Below are 24,124 nucleotides of genomic sequence, written 5' to 3'. Positions count from 1 at the left end.
AATGACCAACTGGACCAGGATCAGTATAGTGATCAACTGGATCAGGATCAGTATAGTGACCAACTGGACCAGGATCAGTATAATGATCAACTGGACCAGGATCAGTATAGTGACCAACTGGACCGGGACCAGTATAGTGACCAACTGGACCAGGATCAGTATAGTGACCAACTGGACCAGGATCAGTATAATGATCAACTGGACCAGGATCAGTATAGTGACTAACTGGACCAGGATCAGTATAGTGACTAACTGGACCAGGATCAGTATAATGACCAACTGGACCGGGACCAGTATAGTGACCAACTGGACCGGGACCAGTATAGTGACCAGTTGGACCAGGATCAGTATAGTGACCAACTGGACCAGGATCAGTATAATGATCAACTGGACCAGGATCAGTATAGTGACTAACTGGACCAGGATCAGTATAGTGACTAACTGGACCAGGATCAGTATAATGACCAACTGGACCGGGACCAGTATAGTGACCAACTGGACCGGGACCAGTATAGTGACCAACTGGACCAGGATCAGTATAATGACCAACTGGACCAGGATCAGTATAGTGACCAACTGGATCAGGATCAGTATAGTGACCAACTGGACCAGGATCAGTATAATGATCAACTGGACCAGGATCAGTATAGTGACCAACTGGACCGGGACCAGTATAGTGACCAACTGGACCAGGATCAGTATAGTGACCAACTGGACCAGGATCAGTATAATGATCAACTGGACCAGGATCAGTATAGTGACTAACTGGACCAGGATCAGTATAGTGACTAACTGGACCAGGATCAGTATAATGACCAACTGGACCGGGACCAGTATAGTGACCAACTGGACCGGGACCAGTATAGTGACCAACTGGATCAGGATCAGTATAGTGACCAACTGGACCAGGATCAGTATAGTGATTAACTGGACCAGGATCAGTATAGTGACCAACTGGACCAGGATCAGTATAGTGACTAACTGGACCAGGATCAGTACAGTGAGTAACTGGTAAGGGACCAGTATAGTGACTAACTGGGCCAGGATCAGTATAGTGACTAACCGGAGTGGGACCAGTATAATAACTAACTGGACCAGGATCAGTATAGTGACCAACTGGACTGGGACTAGTATAGTGACCAATTGGAGCAAGACCAGTATAGTGACTAACTGGACCACGACCAGTATAGTGACTAACTGGACTGGGACCAGTATAGTGACTAACTGGACCAGGACCAGTATAGTGACTAACTGGACCGGGACCAGTATAGTGTGCAATTGGACCAGGACCAATATAGTGACTAACTGGACTGGGACCAGTATAGTTAAGTGGGTTGGGACCAGTATAGTTCAGTGGGCTGGGAATGGTACATGGGCAAGGGGGAATATGATTATCACAGCGGCCTACTGCTGAACATACTATTCAATCTAATGCAGAGAGCTTTCCATTTACTCCAAATCCCGGAGTCAGTTGAGTTTGCAGTGTTTGGAAGCTGATTGGAGTATTGATGAGTGCACTCACTGTACTGAAACAGAACTGATGCAGAAATCACTAATGGTTGAGTCTCTTGAATCTGAGACCGTCCCACACACACAACAGGCAACCAGCACTGTTTGTTTTTGTGGCGCAGCTTCCAGTCTCTCTCTCTGATTGGCCGGTTTGTAGAATGCTAGCTCACAAGTCGAGATAAGAAGTCTAGCTGACAGCCACGTAGATCCTTATCGGCACCGGATCTGTGTTTCCCCTTTAGGACTCCACTGCTTGGAAACCACAAGAGTCTTGTTGAGCCTGTTTGCTTTTACTGATCTCATCAAATCTCCCTATTGTGTCGGAGTTATTTTTGAGTTTTGACATTTTATGTTGCAGCAACTGTCCATCAAGGCACAGTACAAGTACTAGAACAGTCCCATCTTCAAGATGGCCAGCATCTGAAGTGCCTCCATAAAAATGTGGTCCGAGTGGAACATGTGGAGACAGGAGTGTCCATTCGCCGTGCTAGATTCCACAAAGTCCAATCAACACTGCACCTTCAGCAGTACAATACACAAAATAAGCAGTACACCTGCTCTTCTGCCTCGTCTTTCATCCTTGCCACTGTCAGCCATAGCTCAGTGGGAGCACTCTCGCCTCTGAGTCAGAACGTCAAAGGTTCGAGTAGACTCCAGAGACGAGCATGCAATCCAGGGCTGATACTCTAGTGCAGCGCTGAGTGAGTGCTCTACTGTCTTTCGGAGGAGAGGCTGAACCCAAGCCCTTTCTGCCCTCTTAGGTGGATGTAAAAGATCCCAGAGCACTATTTTGAAGAGGAGCAAGGCCAGTGTCCTGGCCAATTTTTAGCTTCACAGCCTATGAAGTACTTTTGAAGCATAGTCACTGTAGGGAAAGGTGGCAGCCAATTTGTGCACAGCAAGTTCCCACAAATAACAGCTATGAAATAAATGACCAGACGATCTGTTTTAATAAGGTTAGTTGAGGGATAAATGTTGGCCAGGATACCAGGAGAACTCTCCCGCTCTTTTTCAAATAGTACCATGGGTTCTTTTCCATCCACTGGCAAGGGCAGTCGGGGCCTCGATTTAACATCTCACCCCAAAGACAGTGCGGCACTCACTGAGCACTGCACTGAAGTGCTCAAGGCCCTGGAGTGGGGTTTGAACCCACAACCTTCTGACTCAGAGGTGAGAATGTTACCCCCTGAGCCACGGCTGACACCTAACCTTGCCACATTGTCACAACACTAGCGGTGCAAATGGGATTGAGCCCTGCACCCAAAGGGAACCGACCTCCAATGGCTTCATGGCTCTCACTCACAGCTCCATTAGGTGGGACCTTTCGCAGCCTGCCCCATCCTTCAGTTAGTCAAACAGATTCTTGTGCACCGAAAGGCTCCGTCCATGTTCCATGACCTCATCTGCTACTTGAGGTGGGAGGCCTATGGGTGGTGCTGGAGTCTCACCGTCCCAGGCCTGGATGGGGACCACACTCATTCCATTCAGGTCCTGGAGCTAAGTTCTTCACCGGCTCAACACAGGGGCTGCCTCACGAGAGGGATGGCACTGCCCATTTTTGCTGATATGATTGGGGCCTGACTTCTTGGGTGTGAACTGCAGGCTGTGCAACACCTTGACACCAAACCACAGGTTTCCGGCACCGAGCTATAAAGACACTCTAAATCAAGATGACATTTAGAACTCAACAGCTGTGAAATCGAGTGAAAACACGAGTGAGAAAAAACTTGATTATATAGAGCACATTTCACAACCTCAACACGTCCCAAAGAGCTTTACAGCCAATGTACTACTTTTTAAGTGTAGTCACTGTTGTACTGGAGGGAATAGAAACACCCTAATTGCGCAAAGCAAGTTCCCACAAATAGCAAAGCGATCATAACCAGATAAACAGTTTTCATGATGTTGGCTGTATTAGAGAGTATTACAGTGAGAAGTGTTAGATATTACAGTATTACAGTGGGGGTTTTGGGATATATCAGTGTCACAGTGAGGGATGTGGGGTATATCAGTGTTACAGTGAGGGGTGGGGGGTATATCTGTGTTACAGTGAGGGGTGTGGGGTATATTAGTATTACAGTGAGGAGTGCGGGGTACATCAATGTTTCGGTGAGAGGTGTGGGTTAATCATTGTTCGAGTGAGGGGTATAGGGTATATCAGTTTTACAGTGAGGGGAGTGCGGTATATCAGTGTTACAGTGAGGGTTGTGGGGTATATCAGAGTATTGTTACAGTGGGGGATATGGGGTTATCAGAGTTACAGTGAGGGGTGTGGGGTATATCCGTGTTACAGTGAGGGGTGCGGGGTATATCCGTGTTATAGTGAGGGGTGTGGGGTATATCAGTATTACAGTGAGGAGTGTGGGGTATATCAGTGTTACAGTGAGGGGTGTGGAGTATATCAACATTACAGTGAGGGGTGTGGGTTATATCAGTGTTACAGTGAGGGGTATAGGGTATATCAGTTTTACAGTGAGGGGTGTGGAGTATATCAGATAGTGTTACAGTGGGGGATATGGGGTTATCAGAGTTACAGTGAGGGCTGTGGGGTATATCAGAGTGTTACAGTGAGTGGTGTGGGGTACATCAGTGTTACAGTGAGGGATGTGGGATATATCAGTGTTACAGTGAGGGATATATGGTATATCACTATTACAGCGAGGAGTGTGGGGTATATCATACCCCACACCCCTCACTGTAACATTGATATACCCCACACTCCTCGCTGTAATACTGATATACCCACACCCTCACTGTAACAATCTGATATACCCCACATCCCTCACTGTAACACACTGATATACCCCACACCCCTCACTGTAACAATGATATACCCCACAATCTTCACTGTAACATTGATATACCCCTCACTCCTCGCTGTAATACTGATATACCCCACACCCTCACTGTAACAATCTGATATACACCACATCCCTCACTGTAACACACTGATACAGTGTGTTACAGTGAGGGGTGTGGGGTATATCAGATTGTTGCAGTGAGGGTATATCAGTGTTACAGTGAGGGCTGTGGGGTATATCAGTGTTACAGTGAGGGGTGTGGGGTATATCAGTGTGTTACAGTGAGGGATATGGGGTATATCAGTGTTACAGTGAGGTGTGTGGCGTATATCAATATTACAGTGAGGGATGTAGGGTATATCAGATTGTTACAGTGAGGGTGTGGGGTATATCATTGTGTTACAGTGAGGGGTGTGATGTAAATCAGTGTTACAGTGAGGGGTGTGGGATATATCAGTGTTACAGTGAGGGGTGTGGGGTATATCAGTGTTACAGTGAAGGGGTGTGGACTTCCAGAAGGCATTTGATAAGGTGCCACATAAAAAGTTACTGCATAAGATAAAAGTTCATGGGGTTGGAGCTAATATATTAGCGTGGATAGAGGATAGGCTAACTAATAGAACAGAGAATTGGGATAAATGGTTCATTCTCTGGTTGGCAACCAGTAACTAGTGGGGTGCCGTAGGGATCAGTGCTGGGACACCAACTATTTACAATCTATATTAACGACTTGGAATAAAGGACTGACTGTAATGTAGCCAAGTTTGCTGATGATACAAAGATGGGAGGAAAAGTAATATGTGAGGAGGACACAAAAAATCTTCAGAAGGACATAGACAGGCTAAGAGAGTGGGCAAAAATTTGTCAGATGGAGTATAATGTTGTAAAGTGTGAGGTCATGCACTTTGGCAGAAAAAAAATCAAAGAACAAGTTATTATTTAAATGGCGAAAGATTGCAAAGTGCCGCAGTACAGCGGGACCTGGGGGTACTTGTGCATGAAACACAAAAGGTTAGTATGCAGGTACAGCAAGTGATCAGGAAGGCCAATGGTATCTTGGCCTTTATTGCAAAGGGGATGGAGTATAAAAGCAGGGAAGTCTTGCTACAGTTCCACAGGGTATTGGTGAGGCCACACCTGGAATACTGCGTGCAGTTTTGGTTTCCATATTTATGAAAGGATATACTTGCTTTGGAGGCAGTTCAGAGAAGGTTCACTACGTTGATTCCGGGGAAGAGGGGCTTGACTTATGAGGAAAGGTTGAGTAGGTTGGGCCTCTACTCATTCGAGTTCAGAAGAATGAGAGGTGATCTTATCGAAATGTGTAAGATTATGAAGGGGCTTGACAAGGTGGATGCAGAGAGAATGTTTCCACTGATGGGGGAGACTAGAACTAGAGGGCATGATCTTAGAATAAGGGGCCTCCCATTTAAAACTGAGATGAGGAGACATTTCTTCTCTCAGAGGATTGTAAATCTGTGGAATTCGCTGCCTCAGAGAGCTGTGGAAGCTGGGACATTGAATAACTTTAAGACAGAAATAGACAGTTTCTTAAATGATAAGGGGATAAGGGGTTATGGGGAGCGGGTGGGGAAGTGGAGCTGAGTCCATGATCAGATCAGCCATGATCTTATTGAATGGCGGAGCAGGCTCGAGGGGCCATATGGCGTACTCCTGCTCCTATTTCTTATGTTCTTATGTTCTTATAACGTGCGATATGGCCGCTACTGGCAAGACCGACATTTATTGTCCATCCTCATTGCCTGAGAAGGTGTAGGACCCTCTCACTGAACAAGCTGCAGTCTGTGTGATGAAGGTATTACCATGATGGTATTAAGTAGAGCAATCCAGGATATTGACCTAGTGGTGATAATGGAATGGAGATCTATGTGGCCTACAGCTTGAAGGAGGCCTTGGAGGTGTTGGTGCCTCTTGAACATTGTTGCTGATGTCCCTGTCAGTGGTAGAGAACACAGTGGGCGGGAGCGGTGGGGCGCGGGCAGGGACCATGTTTGTGTGTTGCTGCAGTTCCTCCTGTGGATCGTACGTACTGCAGTCACAGTGCTCCAGCGGTAAGATCGCTGTTCTATCAGCCTCGGGGAAGGGGGATGAAGTTAACAAAAGAAATGTTCCCATTCTCCAATGTCTCCATCTTTTCCCCTTCACAGGACGTATCTGGAAGAAGAGCTGATGAAAGCCCGAGAGAAGCCAAAGTTACGGAAGGACATGTACAAGAAGATGGTGGAGGTTGACCCTCAGGCCCCAACACCTCAGGAGCACACTCTCCAGGCGGTCATCAAACCACGTTACATGCAGTGGAGGGAAACGCTCAGTTCCACAGCAACCCTCGGGTTTCGCATTGAAGGGGTGAAGGTACGTCAGCTTGACTCAGTCCATCTGGAGGAGCTACTGCCGGGCAGTGAGCCATTGTTCCGCTTACGGAAAAATCGAAGGGATTCTTTCTCCAGTCTCTCTCCGATCTCCTGTCATGTCCTCTCCGAGCTCATCTTGTCCATGACATCCACCTCCTGCTCCCTTGACCCTATTCCCATCAAACCATTGAACACCCAACTTCCCTTCCTGGCCACCCCATGTTAGCTGATATTGTTAATGGTCCGCTCTCCTCAGGTACTTTACCCCCTCCCTTTCAAATCTGCCGTCATCACACCCCTCCTTCAAAAGAACACATTGAATCCCTCTGTCCTTGCAAACTACTGCCCCATCTCCAATCTCCCTTTCCGCTCCCAAATCCGTGCATATCCTTCCCACAACTCCATTTTTGAAACGCTCCAGCCATGTTTCTGCCCCACCACTGCACTGAAATGGCTCCTATCACCGTCACCAATCACATCCTATGTGACTGTGACTGTGGTAAACTATCCCTCAATCATCCTTCTTGACCTGTCTGCAGCCTTTGACATGGTTGACCACACCATCCTCTCCGACGCCTCTGCGGTCATCCAGCTGGGTGGGACTGCCATTGCCTTGTTACATTCCTATCTATCCAGTCGTAGCCGGTGAATCATCTGCAACGGCTCCCGCATCATTATCTCTGGAGTTCCCCAAGGATCTATCCTTGGCCCCTCCTATGTCTCATCTCCACACTGCCCCTCAGTGACATTATTCAATAACACATATCAAGTTCCACACGTACGCTGATGGCACCCAGTTCTGCCTCATCACCACTTCTCTCGACCCCTCCACTGCCTCTGAGTTGTCAGTCTGCTTGTCCGACTTCCAGTCCTGGATAAGCCACAATTTTCTCCAGTTAAATTATGGGAAGACTGAAGCCATTGTCTTCGCCCCCGCCACAAACTCCATTCACCCACCACCGAGTCCATCCCCCTTCCTGACCACTGTCTCAGGCTGTTCATAATCTTGGCATCCTATTTGACCCTGAGCTGAGTATCCAAAACTTTCTCCTCTCTATCATAAATACCACCTTCTTCCACCTCTGTAATATCACCCATCTACATCCCTGCCTCAACCTCTGCTGAAACCCTCATCCATGCTTTTGTTACCTCGAGACTTGACTATTCCAACGTTCTCCTGGCTAGCCTCCTGCATTCCATCCTCTGTAAACTTGAGTTCATCCAAAACTCTGCTGCCCTTAGTCTAACCCACACAGGTCCGGTTTACCTATCACCCTCTGTGCTCGCCAGTGTACATTGGCTCCCGGTTCGCCAACGCCTCCAATTTTAAAATTCTCATCCTCGTGTTCAAATCCCTCATGGCCTCGTCCCTCCCTGTCTCTCTAATCTCCTCCAGCCCCACAACCCTCTAAGAACTCTGCGCTCCTCCAATTTTGGCCTCTTGTGTGTGCCCCATTCTCTTTGCTCCGCCATTGGCGGCCGAGCCTTCAGCTGTCTAGGCCCAAGCTCTGGAATTCCCTCCCTAAACCTCTCCACCTCTCTACCTCACTCTCCTCCTTTAAGACCCTCCTTAAAACCTTCCTCTTTGACCAAGCTTCTGGCCATCTGTCCTAATCTCTCCTCATGTGGCTTGGTCTCAAAGTTTGATAACGCTCCTGTGAAGCACCTTGGGACATTTTACTATGTTAAAGGCGCTATATAAATGTAAGTTACTATTATCGCACGGCTCTGCTCTGGGTAAGGAGCACTGCCCAATGGGAGCTCAGCTCGGAGAATTGGCCGTTGAGGTCCCTGTGCCCAATTCCAGATGCTCCCATGTATTCAGTTTAAGCAGAATGAATCGGGCACACTATCTTCTACCCCAAAACATTGCTCTCATCGAGTGTAGCTCCATGTCCTGAACCTTGTCTCACAGAAGGTAATGCTAATATTGGTGCAATAAGGGCATGGAAAATAAAATTGCAACTCAGATCTGGAAATCAGGAAATATCCGCCCGCCTCCTAATATCACGTCTGTTGGTGCCAAGATAAAACCATCGCAAGTGTTGCATGTGACACATTGTCAAAGACAACCCACAGCTGTTCACTGCTGACTCGTGGCTCAGTAAGTTAGGAATGTGGCTCGCGACGAGCTGGTATGTTCTACCTGAGTTCTGTGCCTATCCTGAAGGTACTATAGAATTGAAAAGTAGGGAAGTTATGTTAAACCTGCATCGATCCTTGGTTAGGCCACACTTGGAGTACTGCGTACTGTTCTGGTTGCCGTATTATAAAAAGGATATAGAGGCACTGGAGAGGGTGCAGTGAAGATTTACAAGGATGATACCAGAAATGCGAGGGTATACATATCAGGAAAGGATGAACAGGCTGAGTCACTTTTCTCTTGAACAACAGAAGGCTGAGGGGTGATAGAGGTCTTTAAGATTATGAAAGGTTTTGATAGAGTGGGTACAAAGAGAATGTTTCCACTTGTGGGGAAGAGCATAACTAGAGGCCATCAATATAAGACAGTCACCAAGAAATCCAATACTGAATTCAGAAGAAACTTATTTACCCAGAGAGTGGTGAGAATGTGGAACTCACTACCACAGGGAGTGGTTGAAGTGAATAATATAGATGCATCATCATCATAGGCAGTCCCTCATAGCGGAGGCTAGATAAGCATATGAGGGAGAAGGGAATAGAGGGCTATGATAGGGTTAGATGAGGAAAGATGGGAGGAGGCTCGAGTGGAGCATAAACGCCGGCATGGACTGGTTGGGCCGAATGGCCTGTTTCTGTGCCGTTTATCCTATATAATCCGATGTAATGTAATCCTATGTACTAGTGAGGATTGGCATGGTCTAACTGAGTGCTATAATGCTGCAGTGACTCTGCAGGTACTGCTTTAACACCGGTAACAGTCTGTATTGCCAGCACTGAGTTATACTGCTGCCTGCACTCAGCCCTCGAAGAGCTGCTGCCTCTACAGATTTTGCAATTACCAGACAAGTATCAAGGGGACAGGAGTCTGGTGTGCAGAGTTTGTTGCGACATTTCCCGGGAGCGGCAGCAGGTGAGTGTGAACTGTAGGACAGTACAAGCAGATCTTTCCATTTGTCAGAAAAACCGGAACTGTCATAACCTGCAGCAGAACACTCTGTGATGCCCGGAAAAATGTTGGAGCGTTCCGCCACCTGGTGGTGAGAGGGAGAGCAGCAGCTCATCACAGGCATTTTAGAAAACAGCATGTTATCAGGAGTGATAGAGTTTTATATAACGGGCCGAAAATCCCGGCCTTGCCGGGTCCATACGAAGTGAGTTCCACATTCTCACCACTCTTTGGGTAAAGAAGTTTCTTCTGAATTCTCTATTGGATTTCTTGGTGACTATCTTATGTTGATGGCCTCAAGTTATGCTCTTCCCCACAAGTGGAAACATTCTCTCTCTATCCACGCTATCAAAACCTTTCATAATTTTAAAGACCTCTATTAGGTCACCCCTCAGTCTTTTTTCAAGAAAAAAGTGACTGAGCCTGTTCATCCTTTCCTGATATATATATACCCTCGCACTTCTGGTAACATCCTTGTAAATCTTCTCTGCACCCTCTCCAGTGACTCTATATCCTTTTTATAATATGGTGACCACAACTGTACGCAGTAGTTTGATACAGGTTTAGCATAACTTCCCCACCTTTCAATTCTATACCTCTAGAAATAAACCATAGTGCTTGGTTTGCCTTTTTTATGGCCTTTCTAACCTGTGTAGCAAAGTTTAGTGATTTATATATATGTGTGTATGTATGTATATATCACCTGTGACAGAAACTGTAGGTCCCGCATTGGTCTCATCAGTCACCTGAGAACTCATATTAGTCACCCTCGACTCTGAGGGACTGCCTAAGAAGTATATATATATATATATATACACATACACATGGACACCACACACACACGGTGAACTTTACTGCTTGCAGCTAAGGTGAGGGATGTTATTGCTCAGAAATTAAACACTTTGCAGATTTCAGGTGCCCAGTGATAGCTCCCAGCATTCCCACATCAGGTATAGTAAATGTTGGATTCAGATAACACCACCACTTCTCTGTGCCAGTGTGTTTTAATGCCCACCATGAGCACCTGACCCTCTGCACCGGACTATTTAATACACCAACGATCCATGTGACATCGCGTGATGCGAATTCAGGGCAGTTTGGTGCTGTCAGCCTGCACCCACTAGGAAATGGGTTCAAACGGTCCCAGACTCATTTCACACAGGATTCTTACAGTGAGGATGTAGCCAGGCCTATTTACCGCATGAAGACATGTACACTTACTATCTTCTAAGGTGCCAAAATGGCAAGTTCAGGGATCAGTGGCTGATTCGTTGCCACCAGGGAACTAGCTGGCAATATTGTAGCCGCACGTCACCTGTCAAACCTCTCACTCTCGGCCCCACTGCCCCTGCTCTCAATGTGATGTTGCTACTTGACTCCATCTTGCGCTGGGTGCCACGATTGGTAATTCCCAGTCTCGCGATAGATAGATAGATACATTTTGTGTAACACCTTTAATGGAGCAGAAGGAAAATGGATGGCAAGCCAAAGAAGGAGCGATTAGGACTAAGAGATTAATCTTGCTCAAAGAGGTGGGTTTTAAGGAGGAGAGGAAGGTGGGGAGGCAGAGAGGTTTAGGGAGGGAATTCCAGAGAGTGGGCCCCAGACAGCTGAAGGCACGGCCGCCAATGGTGGGGCAAAGGGAAGGGGTAGCCCAGGAGCCAGAATTGGAGGAATGGAGAGCTTGGGAGGGGGGTTACAGAGTTGGAAGAGGAGAGGCCATGAATGGATTTAAATGCAAGCTCAAGAATTTTAAATTTGAGACATTGAGGAACTGGGGTGGACAGGGTGATGGATCAATGGGATTTGGTGTTGTCTAGGATACAGGAAGAAGAGCTTTGAAAGATTTATATAGTGCCTTTCACGACCACCGGACATCTCAAAGCGTTTTACAGCCAATTAAGTACTTTTGGAGTGTAGTCAATGTTGGAATGTGAGACATGCAGCAGCCAATTTGTGCACAGCAAGCTCCCACAAACAGCAATGTGATAATGACCAGATAATCTGTTTTAGTTACGTTGATTGAGGGATAAATATTGGCCAGGATACCGGGGATAACTCCCCTGCTCTTCTTCGAAATAGTGCCATGAGATCTTTTACGTCCACCTGAGAGAGCCGACGGGGCCTTGGTTTAACGTCTCATCTGAAAGACGGCACCTCCGACAGTGCAGCATTCCCTCAGCACTGTACTGTCAGCCTAGAATTATGTGATCAAGTCCCCGGAGTGGCCACTCTGAACTGGGGTGGGGAGTTTAGATAGCTTTTGAGAAAGTGATGGTCAGGTTGATGGTCAGGTTGGTCTGTTGAATATGAATAAACCCAATCATCTCTTGTTTATTCAATCCTTTTTCTAAGATTAAAAATGTACGAACTGCAAAGCAAGAGAATGTGTATAAAAGTAACCAAAATGCAGCATTCTTAATTTAAGTTGTCCAGGGCAACCTGATGTTTGGACCTTCTGGAAGAATCCATGTCAAAGCGTGCAGGGGGGGGGGGGGGCGGAGGGAGGACAGAATTGGGGAAGGGTGTACACAATTCTAAATGCGCAGCTGAAAGACCAGCCTTCCAGTCAGCAGGGAGAGGACATCTTCAAGGGGCATGGGGTGTTACAGGAGGAACAGAGATGGGACGGCCAGGCAGGAGGAGTGGGAGAGCTACAGATTTTGAGAGGCAAGGAGTGGCACAAGGGAGATAAGAGGTTAAGAGGTGAAAATGTTCCAAGGCAGAGAGAGAGGTGTTTAACAGGCCACGAGTGTTACAAAAGATCGTTTTACAGCAAGACTACAAGACAGGGAAAGTGTATGCAGTTAGTATACAGGTACAGCAAGTAATTAGGAAGGCAAATGGAATGTTGGCCTTTATTGCAAGGGGGGATAGAGTATAAAAGCAGAGAAGTCCTGCTACAATTGTACAGGGTATTAGTGAGGTCACACCTGGAGTACTGCGTACAGTTTTGGTCTCCGTATTTAAGGAAGGATATACTTGCATTGGAGGCTGTTCAGAGAAGGTTCACTAGATTGATTCCGGAGATGAGGAGGTTGACTTATGAAGATAAGTTGAGTAGGTTGGGCCTATATTCATTGGAGTTCAGAAGAATGAGAGGTGATCTTATTGATAATGAGGGGGCTCAACAAGGTGGATGCAGAGAGGATATTTCACTCATAGGGGAAATTAAAACTACGGGACATAGAATAAGGTGCCTCCCATTTAAAACTGAGATGAGGAGGAATTTCTTCTCTGAGGGTTGTAAATCTATGCAATTCTCTGCCACAGAGAGCTGTGGAGGCTGGGTCATTGATTATATTTAAGGCGGAGATAGACAGATTTTTGAGTGATAAGGGAGTAAAGGGTTATGGGGAGCGGGCAGGGAAGTGGAGCTGAGTCCATGATCTTATTGAATGGTGGAGCAGGCTCGATGGGCCGAATGGCCCCCTCCTGCTCCTATTTCTTAGGTTCTTATGTTGACACACGAGAAGCATTGCAAGGGAGAATTACACAGCAGGAGTTATTAAAATACAGGACATTATTGGAGGGAAACTGTTTCGGGGTGTGTGATGTTACGAGTAGGGGCTGTCTGCTACATCTCCAGTGCAGTCGTGAAATAAAGTCTGGCCTTTTATACCTTAGCTTCTATTATTTAATTGAGACCTTGAGTGTTGTCTAGTTTCTGTGCTCCTTCCAGGCCGTAATGGTCTTCATGTTCTCCCTCTCTGTTACAGAAAGCAGATGGGACGGGCAGCACAAACTTCAAAAGGACCAACACGAAGGAACAGATTCTTCAGGTCTTTGACGACTTTGTCGATGGAAACAAGAATATCATGGTAACGTATCATCAATAAAAGGACTACAGCACCAATATAACGGGTTAAGGGAGCAATATAGGGGTGAAAGGACCAGTGTAAGGACTAAAGCACCCGGGGGGGGGGGGGGGGGGGGGGTGGGAGGGGAATTCCCCAGTGCTCTGATTGGCAGCGGTACCCGCCCCGGCCGCAAAATTGCAATTACCGCCCCTCAGAGGAAGTGGACGTAAGCTCGCGCATTGCACTTCCTCTTGGGGCGGGTCCTGGGGCGATGCTGGGGCGCATCCACATAGCACCAACCCGGTTCAACGCCCCTCCCCTTCGGTTAAAGGGGAGGGCCTCTGATGCCCTCCACTGGGCCACCAGGGCAGTGTGGTGCTGAGGCCGCAGCCAGGCACCCAAACGGAATGCGGAGCTGCACGATGGCGGCCCGGACCGCGCTAGGGTACAAGTGTTGGAGCCGACCGGTGATCAGCTGGACCACCAAGATGGCAGCACGGGCCGCTGGCATCCTCCCCTTTAACTTCCGCCCCGCGAGCGGATGTCGGCCTGGTTCACAAGCCGCGAGGCTGGTGCTGACACTGCTCGCGGCAGCATCGCTGAGCACTACTGGTGGGGCGCAGCGCTACTGGAGCAGAGCCTCTGCTAACTCCCGTGCAATGTGGCGGGAGTCGGGAGTGCCCTTCCCCCGGGCGAAAAGTGTTTCGCGCCCCGTTAGCACCCCCGGAGGCGCTACCGGGTATCGCAGAAAGGGGCAATTTCGACCTCCAATAAACACACACACATGGGAATAAGTTGCACAGCACATCCATCCGTGCCTGTAGAGAGCGATGGCTCCTGCTGGTCCTTTACCACCCAGTATATTTCTTCTATTCCTATGTTCGCAAGTGGCTTTATATGTCAGCTGTGGATGTTCGCACGGCCAAGCTGTTTGACTGCGGAAAGCATCACAACCGATTCCCTAATTTCCAGAAAGGGTGGGGCTAGTGGATCAGGAGCAGGAACTCTGCCTGATTCCCAATCCCTTGTCCATGGGAGCAGGGGACACATGCAGCACCCCATCTCCCTTGTGCTGAGAGCAGCTCAGGCCAGAACAGAGCAGGCTTTGTGTCTATTTGAGCTCAAACTATGTTGACGTACAGCTCACCTAAACTTCTGGTTTGCTTGAATCCGAAGAAAACCTACCAGACGCGACTGGTGAAGATCCGGAAAACCCTGGAATCATCGGAGTTCTTCAAAAGGCATGAGGTAGGTCGCAGGCGACTGACGGGGCTGGTGTTCCTGAGGGGAGTGGCGGATGGGGACGATTCCCTGAGCAAGCTCTGCCAGCTCTCGGGAAGCACCAGTGGACAATTCACGGGCCTGTAATTCCCTGGACGTCTTGTCCATTTAATTGTATCGGGAGCTGTGGGCCTGTGATTTTCCCAACCCGTGTTTCCAGCTCCGCGGTGAGGGCATGATGGGGGTAGGGCTATCCGCCATTCTATGTCGGTACCTTTGTAGGCTCTTAGTGTTGTGTCAGTACCCCAAGCAAGAGACAGCTAACCTAGGTGTCAGCTGTGGCTCAGTGAGTAGCACTCTCGCCTCCGAGTCAGTAGGTTGTAGATTCAAGCTCCACTCCAGGAACTTGAGCACATAAGCCAGCCTGGCATTGAGTTTTAAAAAAAATAATTATTTATTAGTTTACAGGATGTGGGCGTGGCTGGCACGGCTGGCATTTATTGCCCACCCCCCAGCTGCCCTCGAGAAGATGATGGTGAGTCTCCTTCTTGAAGGGCTGCAGTCCATGTGGCGATGATATTCCCACAGTGCTGACTTTGTCGCAGTGGTTTGTTACAACCTGAGTGGACCATTTCAGAGGGCAGTTAAGAGTCAACCACATTGCTGTGGGTCTGGCGACACCTGTAGGCCAGACTGGGCAAGGACGGCAGATTTCCTTCCCTGAAGGACATTAGTGGGTCAGGTTGGTACAATCCGGTAGTTTCATGATCACCATTACTGATTCTAGCTTTTACAAAAAATTAACTGCACTGTCAGAGGTGGCGTCTTTCAGATGAGACGTTAAACCGAGGCCCTGTCTGCCCTGGGTGTAAAAGATTTCACGGAACTATTTTGAAGAAAAGCAGGAGCGTTCTCCCCAATGCCCTGGCCAATATTTAACTCTCAACCAATATCACAAAAACAGATGTTCTAGTCATTTATCTCATTGCTGTTTGTGGGAGCTTGCTGTGTGCAAATTGGCTGCTGCATTTGCTACATTAAAACAGTGACTACACTCCAAAAGTACTTCATTGGATGTGAAGTGCTTTGGGATGTCCTGAAGTCGTGAAAGGCACTATAGAAATGCAAGTCTTTCCCTTTTTAACCTGTCATTCCTGATTGGTCAGGATACAAGGACCCCTTGAGAGTGGAGTGAGAAACCCCGAGCATCTCCCATATAGACAAAGGCAAAGGAAGAGAGAGAAAAGGGAGGATGGCTTCCTAATGCCAGGCAGAGGAACATCTTGAGGCGGGTGGGTTCTTTAGGGGAAAATTTCCGCTTGATGTGAGTGGAGCGAATATTGGGTGACTGCACACCTCTAGCCCGTGATGTTAGCAATCCATCAATTTTATTGGATGCAAAATCTTGGGATGTGGGTTTTAAAGGAAGTCAGTGAGCACATTGCAGAAGCCCCAACTATAATCTTCCAAAGTTCCCTCAATTCAGGAACTGTTTCTTTAGATTGGAAAATTGCGCATGCAGTATTTACAATGCCGCCTATCTTTGTATCATCGGCAAATTTGGAATTATGGCTTTCAACGCCATCATCTAAGTCATCAATAAATACTGTGAATAGTTGAGGTCCCAACACAGATTCCTGCGGGACACCACTAGTCACATCCTGCCACTTTGAGTACCTGCCCATTATCCCTACTACCTGTCTCCTGCCAATTTCCTAACCAGGACTCCTTACAGTCCAGGAAATATATGTTTAAGGTGATTCACTTCGATTTACAGAATTTACAGCACAGATGGAGGCCATTCAGCCCCATTGCACTGCTGGCTAGCTCTTCAGCTGGTCCTCCCTACTCCAGTCCCATTTCCCTTTTTATAATCTTCCTTTTCAAATGCTTTTCCAGTTCCATATTGAATGACATTACAATCTTTTGCCTCAACAATCACTTGTGGTAATTCCCTCTGCTAATATCCGGTGTTGACAACATTCTTATAACTTCAGCCTTCATTTATAGGAACAGGAAGAGGCCATTCAGCCCCTCGAGCCTGTTCCGCCATTCAATTAGATCATGGCTCACTACTTGAACTCCATTTTGCCCACTTTGCTCCCTATCCCTTGATACCCTTACCCAATAAAAATCTATCGACCTCAGTCTTGAAAGCTCCAATTGACCCCCAGCACCCACAGCCTTTTGGGGAGAGAATTCCAAATTTCCAGCACCCTTTGAGTGACAAAGTGCTTCCTGATTTCCCTCCTGACCAGCCTGGCTCCAATTTTAAGATTATGTCTCCTCGTTCTTGATTTCCCCCACCGGAGGAAATAGTTTCTCAGACCTCAAATAGATCACCCCTCAATCTTCTATACTCAAGGGTATAAAAAAGTTTATGCAGCCTGTCCTCATAATTTAATCCCCGAAGCCCCCTGGTATCATCCTGGTGAAAATACATTTGATCTCGGCGCGGAAATAGCTCGGTTATTTTCTCAACCCTTGTCGACATGATTTTTGACTTTCGACCTTCCCCTCCTTGACGCAGGTCATCGGGAGCTCCTTGCTCTTCATTCACGACAAGAACGAGCTGGCGAAGGTGTGGCTGATCGACTTCGGCAAAACCACCAAGCTACCAAACGGACAGACTCTTAACCACCGGCTACCCTGGCAGGAAGGCAACAGGGAGGACGGCTACCTCTTGGGACTTGACAACTTGATTGACATTACAACCGACATCTTGGCAGTCCAGCTGTGATCCCCGGGGCAAGCTTCGTTGCCGTGGGTTTTCCCATTGGGCACCAGGAATATTATCCCGACCTCTTTTTTGGGGGGGGAATGTGGATGCAGCACTACTGTTCGAGGTAGTGGGAGATCGGACAATGAAAGAGAGGAAACAAAATGCGGGTTTCTCCACTGACCATCGGTCCTTTCCTGAGTCACCCTGGGATTAAATTGGACCCGCACAGTGAATGGGACACGCAGAGGAACATGAACACAAAATGGTGGAGATGATACACTTGTCAAGCGGGAGATTTGGTTGCTATCACTGCGGAGCAGTTTCGAATGATTATTCTAGGCTTCATTTTGAAGTATATTTTAAAAACCATGACAAATAGATTTTTCTAATGGCCAATAATAATGCAACACCAATAACCATGACAGATGCTTCCCTCCCCCACCACGGGGCTGCTCTCTTGCACCACCCAGAGGCCAGTTTCAAAACAGCAAGAAGTAGTTTCCCAGCCCTCTGGTTCTGAACAGTTTACTGCCAAGATCGGGGGATTCTTTTTTGAGTTGGGCTGTGCGCATAGCTCATGCCTGGTAGTTTCCACCGTATGCGTTATGTGTGGAGCACAATAACTTTCAGTTCATGAGGCATGCGTGCCACATAACATTCACGTGTTGCGTTTCCCCTTCTCCCACGTTTTGCTCCTCCGCAGACACGTTTAGTCAGGCGGCCAGGAGACATGGGCCTCTGTGGCATTAATTAATGTCACTCTTGACGGGAGATTTCCTTCTGCTCATTGGGACACGTCCTCCAATGTATAACACCTCCAATATGGGGAACTGTGCGGGGCAGAAACATCAGAAGAAGAACATGAAAAGCAGGGAGAGAGGACCTGAAGAGGGAGGGAGGGAGGGGCTCAGTAGGAATATGTATGTGTGTGTGTGCATGTGTGCGCTAGGCCCATGCAGCAGAGCCCGGTCTCCAGTTGTCTTGGATCCCCTTGTCATTGCCCTGTCAAGCCCGTGTGGTGGCTGGTGTGCAATGGCCACCCCACGATAAAAGAATTCACGCACAGGCATCTTCCACTCTTTAAAATGCCGTTCGGGACCTGGCCTGCATTGGTCTCATCAGTCACCTTAGAACTCATTTTAATGGAAGTGGGTCATCCTCAGCCTAAGGAGGAGAAGAAGAAACATAGAAACAGGAGGAGGCCAGTCAACCCCTCTAGCTGCTCCCGCCATTCAGTTAGATCATGGCCGATCTGTACATCAACTCCATTTGCCCACCTTTGCTCCATATCGCTTATTACCCTTACCTAATGAAAATCTACCGATCTCAGTCTTGAAAATTTCAATTGACCCCCCCCCTCCCACATCCACAACCTTTTGTGGGAAAGAGCTATCTAATTAGCCCCACTCCCATGCCCTTTCCCCATAGCCCAGCAATTGTTTTCCCCCTTCAAGTATATATCCAATTCCCTTTTGATAGTTATTATTGAACCTGTTTCCACCGCCCTTTCAGGCAGTGCCTTCCAGATCATAACAACTCGCTGAGTAAAATAATTTCTCCTCATCTCCCCTCTGGTTCCTTTGCCAATTATCTTCGGTCACTGGCCCTCCTGCCAGTGGAAACCGTTTCTCCCCATCTACTCTTTTAAAACCCCTCAACATTTATCTTATTCACTTTCAAAATGGCTGCCATGAGTCTCAAAGACTCTCTGTAGTCGCGATTAATCATTCACACCACAATGGCTGGAGGCCGAGCCAGTGCTCTTGGCAGATCCTGAATTTTGTTTTTAATACTCATTCTTCAGATGCGAGTGTCGCTGGCATTTATTGCCCATCCCTAGTTGCCCGATGCAAAGGAATAGTTTGCTAGGCCACTTCAGAGGGCTGTTAACCACATTGGTGTGAAAGAACGAAGAGAGAACTTGCACTTGTAAGACCACCTTTCACAACCTCAGGGCACCCCAAAGGGCTTTGAAATACTTTTGAAGTGTCATGTCAAAGGTTGTAATGTAGGAAAGTTCAGTGTCACACAAAGGCCAGATCCCAGTAAGGACAGCCGGGTTTCTTCCCATCAGCGAACCAGTTGGGTTTTTGTTTATTTACAGAATTTAAAAAAACTGAATTTAAAATTCCCAAACTGCCATGGTGGGATTTGAACTCTCAGCCTCTGGATTATTAGTTCAGAGACTCAGTATTGCAGCTGATGTGCAGAGATTGACAGAGGATGAGGGGCCAGTGACCTAATCTAAGGCTAAAGCCACAGAGCGATGGAGAGACAGAGAGAAAGAGACTTTGCAAAAGAATAAAGCAGTAGAGAGATGGAGCAAAGCAACAAAGGGGGCTTGACAGGGTGAATGCAGAGAGGATGTTTCCCCTCACGGGGGAATCTAGAACTAGGGGGCATAGTCTCAGAATAAGGGGCCGCCTATTTAAAACGGAGATGAGGAAGAATTTCTTCTCTCAGAGGGTCGTGAATCTTTGGAATTCTCTGTCCCAGAGAGTGTGGAGGCTGGATCATTGAATATATTTAAGGTGGAGATAAGGGAGCCAAGTATTATGGGGAACGGGCAGGGAAGTGGAGTTGAGACCAGGATCAGATCAGCCATGATCTTATTGAATGGTGGAGCAGGCTCGAGGGGCCATATGACTTACTACTGCTCCTATTTCTTATGTTAACAAGGAAAGAGGGAATAGAAAAATAAAGTAAAACTGAGAAAGAGAGAAAAAACTACATGGAGGGAGGAAGGAAAAGTTGAAAGCCAGAAGGGAAAGGAAGTTAAAGGTTCCATGTAACTTGCGTACACTGGCTGGATTTCTTTGCTTGTTTTCTTTTACCCACACTTTTAGTATAAATGCATTAATGGTCTGTTACCTTGTGGTACATTCTCTCTCCAATCGTGTGCCAACAGAAAAATTGCCAAAGAAATCCATTCATTTTAAAAAAATCAATTTAAAGGAAAAGTGTGACTTTGATTACTGATAGAATTCCTCATGGACACCTTTAAATCCAAGTCCCAGCTCCTATGGGGAATGAGGTTGGGATGTCCCTCAATCCAGGTTGCAGCTGTGCTAAGAAATGAGTCTCCCAATCTAGTCTCCCAGTCCTGGATAGAATGGAGCTGCCCAAGATTCGATGGGTGAAGTACAGTCAAAGTATTGTCTTGTTTGCAACACCATGAAATAGAACCTTCATCTCCAAGAATCATAAGTATTCCCAACTGTTCAAACCCCACATGCACACAGTGCACTGTATTATTTCCGTCTGTTGTAAGGGTGATATGAAATTCAAAGTCAATGTGAATTACCCAGAGCTTTGTTGCAAACTGAAAATTATCCTGGAATCCTGAGTATAGAAACATATTTTGGAGTGAATATTGCAACAAGTGGGAATGTAAAGTCTCCTGAGGAATCTCTATTGTACGTTACTGAACACTACTGATAATTATTACATTTTGTATGACTGAGTTTAGGAGATGCGCTGTAAAATAAAATCTTTTATGTACTTACTCAGCTTTGAAATAATAATTTCCATACACTCCTCCCGTCCTGCAACCCTCCGAGATCTCTGTGCTCCTCAAACTCTGGCCTCTACCGCATCCCCGATTTCATTCGTTCAGCCATTGGCAGCCATGCCTTCAGCTGTCTAGGCCCCAAGCTCTGGAATTCCCTCCCTAAACCTCTCCGCCTCTCCACCTCTCCTCCTTTAAGACGCTCCTTAAAAATCTACCTCTTTGACCAAGCTTTTGATGAAGGTCTCCGCCCGCCCAAAGGACCGCCGATGGCCGCTGAGGTACCTGACGGTACCTTGAGTGCTGTTTTCATCGAAGAGGTCTCTCGAAGGTTGGCAAGCGGCAAATGAGCGATTTATGCCGCTAATCTGGGCGGCAGTGGGCAGGAGCTCTCATTCTCGGCGGCAAAGGCGCTTGCCACCTAAGTGCTGCCAAGGATGGAGTCGGGCCCACGGAGGGTCGAAGAGCTAAAAAGCAAAAGCATTAAAAAAACTATCTAAAGACCAGGTAAGTCCCTGTAAAGAGAAATTACATAAAGTATACTAACCTTTTTTTCCCCATCTTTCTACTCGCCGTCGGGGACAGACCAGCCTCCAACCAGCGGTCCACCCCCGTTCTGGTGCTGACTCCTGCCGACTCCCACCCGCATCAATATCGCAACTCAGCGGGCGGGAGGTCAGTTGCACGCATTGGCCATCCGCTGATGTCGCTGGGCGCTTCCCGGCAGCTCTCCCCTCCCGCCCGCTCCAGGCCACCTCGAAAGTGGCACTGGGCAGTTTGACGAGAGGATTGTTGGCGGCAGTGGGCGGTAAATTCTTCAATTTCAGGCCCTAATATCTCCTTTTGTGGCTCGGTGTAAAGTTTTGTTTGATAATCGCTCCTGTGAAGTGCCTTGTTGATGCGATTAACAATTCATACTTGACCGGAATATTTAATATTTTGTTTTCAGTTTTCTTTTTGTGGTTGTATGGATGGAGTCCGTGAACTGCCAGCTCACCCCCACATCAATGAAATGCTTTACTTTGAACTAAATGAGAAAATACTTACTATAAATGGCATACTGTCCGCAGAAGCATGTGAAGAAAAGTGAGTCAAGGTGAGAATAAAGGGGTTGACAGATAAAGAACAACTTGCATTTCATACAGCACTTTTAATGTCAGAAAACATCTCAAGGCACTTCAGAGGAGCGTTATCAGCTAAAAATCAATGCCTTGTGATAGGAGGAGACATTAGGACCGAAAGCTTGGTCAAAGAATTAAGTTCTCAGTAGTATCTTAAAACAGGAGCTGTGGAGAGTCGGAGAGGTTTAGGGAGGGAATTCCAGAACTCAGGCCCTAGATGGCTGAAGGCACGGCTACCAATGGTGGGATGAAGGGAGTTGGGGCGGTATGAGGCCAGATTTCAAGGAATGCTTCTCAAAGGGTTGTAGTAATCAGTAATCCAAGGAGCGTGAATCCCTTCATCCTCACTGTGTTAAAATCAAAACTTATTCCATGTTCTCCTACTCTGACTGAGTCTTTCGCAGGATTTCAAAACTATGAAACTTGTTCCCTCCATTAATCTTCACTGCCTCTCACAATCCATTGGTTTTTAAAACCCAAGGTAACCACTACTGGAATGGCCTTGTCTTCTCTCCGAGTCTTTCCAAGTTTGGCACTGTCCTGCGCACAGATCCTTGGCCCTTCACCTCAATATATAGAATATATGTACAAGGTTTTCACTGAGGGATAGGCCGGACCTTAAAGGGCTCACCTAGTTACAAAACAAATGAAAAAAAAGACATTTCCTTCTATTTTTTCTGACCTTTGGGAGGGGCTAAGGATTTACCAGTAACTGCCAATCTACAGAAAGACAATTGTTCTCTAAGTGACCATAGGATGCAACTGGCAAGAATTTGCTTCAAAGTGATCTCAGGATGTGCCTATTCATAGCACTGAGACCTTGTAACCTAAAAAGAACATGCCAGGTGCTACCTTTGTGGACTGCAATACTTGGTGTACTGTGTGGTATCACCCTCCTAATCCTTATAAAACAGCACATTCTCCTATTTACTGCTAGCAACAGGGAATCCCCAGTCTCAATCTGAAAGTGAGGCCATCATGTGATACTCCCTAAAGTTCCAATAAAGATCACAACACGAGATGGCAAGTGGTAAGCAGCTCATTTATTGGTGAATCAGGTATAGGTACAAATCTAAATTCAGAAGCAGCATCAGGATTAAAGCCTGCGAATTTTCAGTGCATTGTTACCTCAAATAGCAGCATTGGGACCCCTATAAAGCACATGCAGTAAACTGCTCATAACACGCCCGCTTTAATCTTTGTGGCACGACTGGTGTGGTCGTACAAACTGTATCAGTATTGAACCATTAGACAACTTTATTGATCCAAATGGGCTGCCATTCCTCCCTCTAGTGATGGCCAAGGGGGGTTGGGCTTTGCTACAAAATAGCCCGATATAATTAGCATGTACCTTTGCAATGAGTGTCTGTGGGCCAGTGAGGGTTAATGTAGCAGAGTGCCATTCTCTTTACTTAGTACAGGATACACTTGAGTTACTGCCATAGGGCCCTTACTAATAGAAAAAAAGAACTACCATTTCTATCATGCCTTTCATAACCTCAGGACGTCCCAAAGCTCTTTACAGCCAATGAAGTACTTTTTGGAGTGTAGTCACTGTTTTAATGTAGGAAATGCCACAGCCAATTTGCACACAGCAAGGTCCCACAACAGCAATGAGATAAATGACCAGATGATCTTCTGTTCACGATGTTGGTTGAGGGATAAATATTGGCCAAGACACCAGGGAGAACTCTCCTGCTCTTCTTCAAAATAGTTTTCTGGGACCTTTTACATCCACCTGAGAGGGCAGGGCAATAAATTCCATTTGAATTCTGGAGCGAACCTGGCATGTAGCTCGACAACAGAAAAGTGTTTGCCTTGTTAAATTGGGGAATGGTCACCATGGGAATAGGGGTTCACCGATCCACCGAGCTTGACTTTGCAAATGAGAACATTACACGAGCCGGTTTGCCATTCATATTTCCTTATCGTGCCTTCCCCCCGAACTCTCATAGCATTGTAGGATTTACACAGACCCT

At 47.0% G+C, this 24,124-nt stretch overlaps 1 protein-coding gene across 1 annotated transcript in view; it reads left to right on the top strand.

Moving 5' to 3' along the window:
• itpka (inositol-trisphosphate 3-kinase A) overlaps positions 1-18,393 on the top strand; it is a 69,387-nt gene extending 50,994 nt beyond the window's left edge. Inside the window, exons 4-7 of the mRNA XM_070877405.1 lie at positions 6,479-6,683; positions 13,493-13,594; positions 14,750-14,821; positions 17,325-18,393. Of these exons, the coding sequence (XP_070733506.1) occupies positions 6,479-6,683; positions 13,493-13,594; positions 14,750-14,821; positions 17,325-17,534 (589 nt within the window). The 3' untranslated portion in view covers positions 17,535-18,393. The remainder of the gene's footprint in view (positions 1-6,478; positions 6,684-13,492; positions 13,595-14,749; positions 14,822-17,324) is intronic.
• Positions 18,394-24,124: the final 5,731 nt, after the last annotated feature.

This window comes from Pristiophorus japonicus, chromosome 4 (genome assembly GCF_044704955.1).
Source record: "Pristiophorus japonicus isolate sPriJap1 chromosome 4, sPriJap1.hap1, whole genome shotgun sequence".
Taxonomy (NCBI): Eukaryota; Metazoa; Chordata; class Chondrichthyes; family Pristiophoridae; genus Pristiophorus; species Pristiophorus japonicus.
This window is presented reverse-complemented; position numbering and strand designations above follow the sequence as displayed.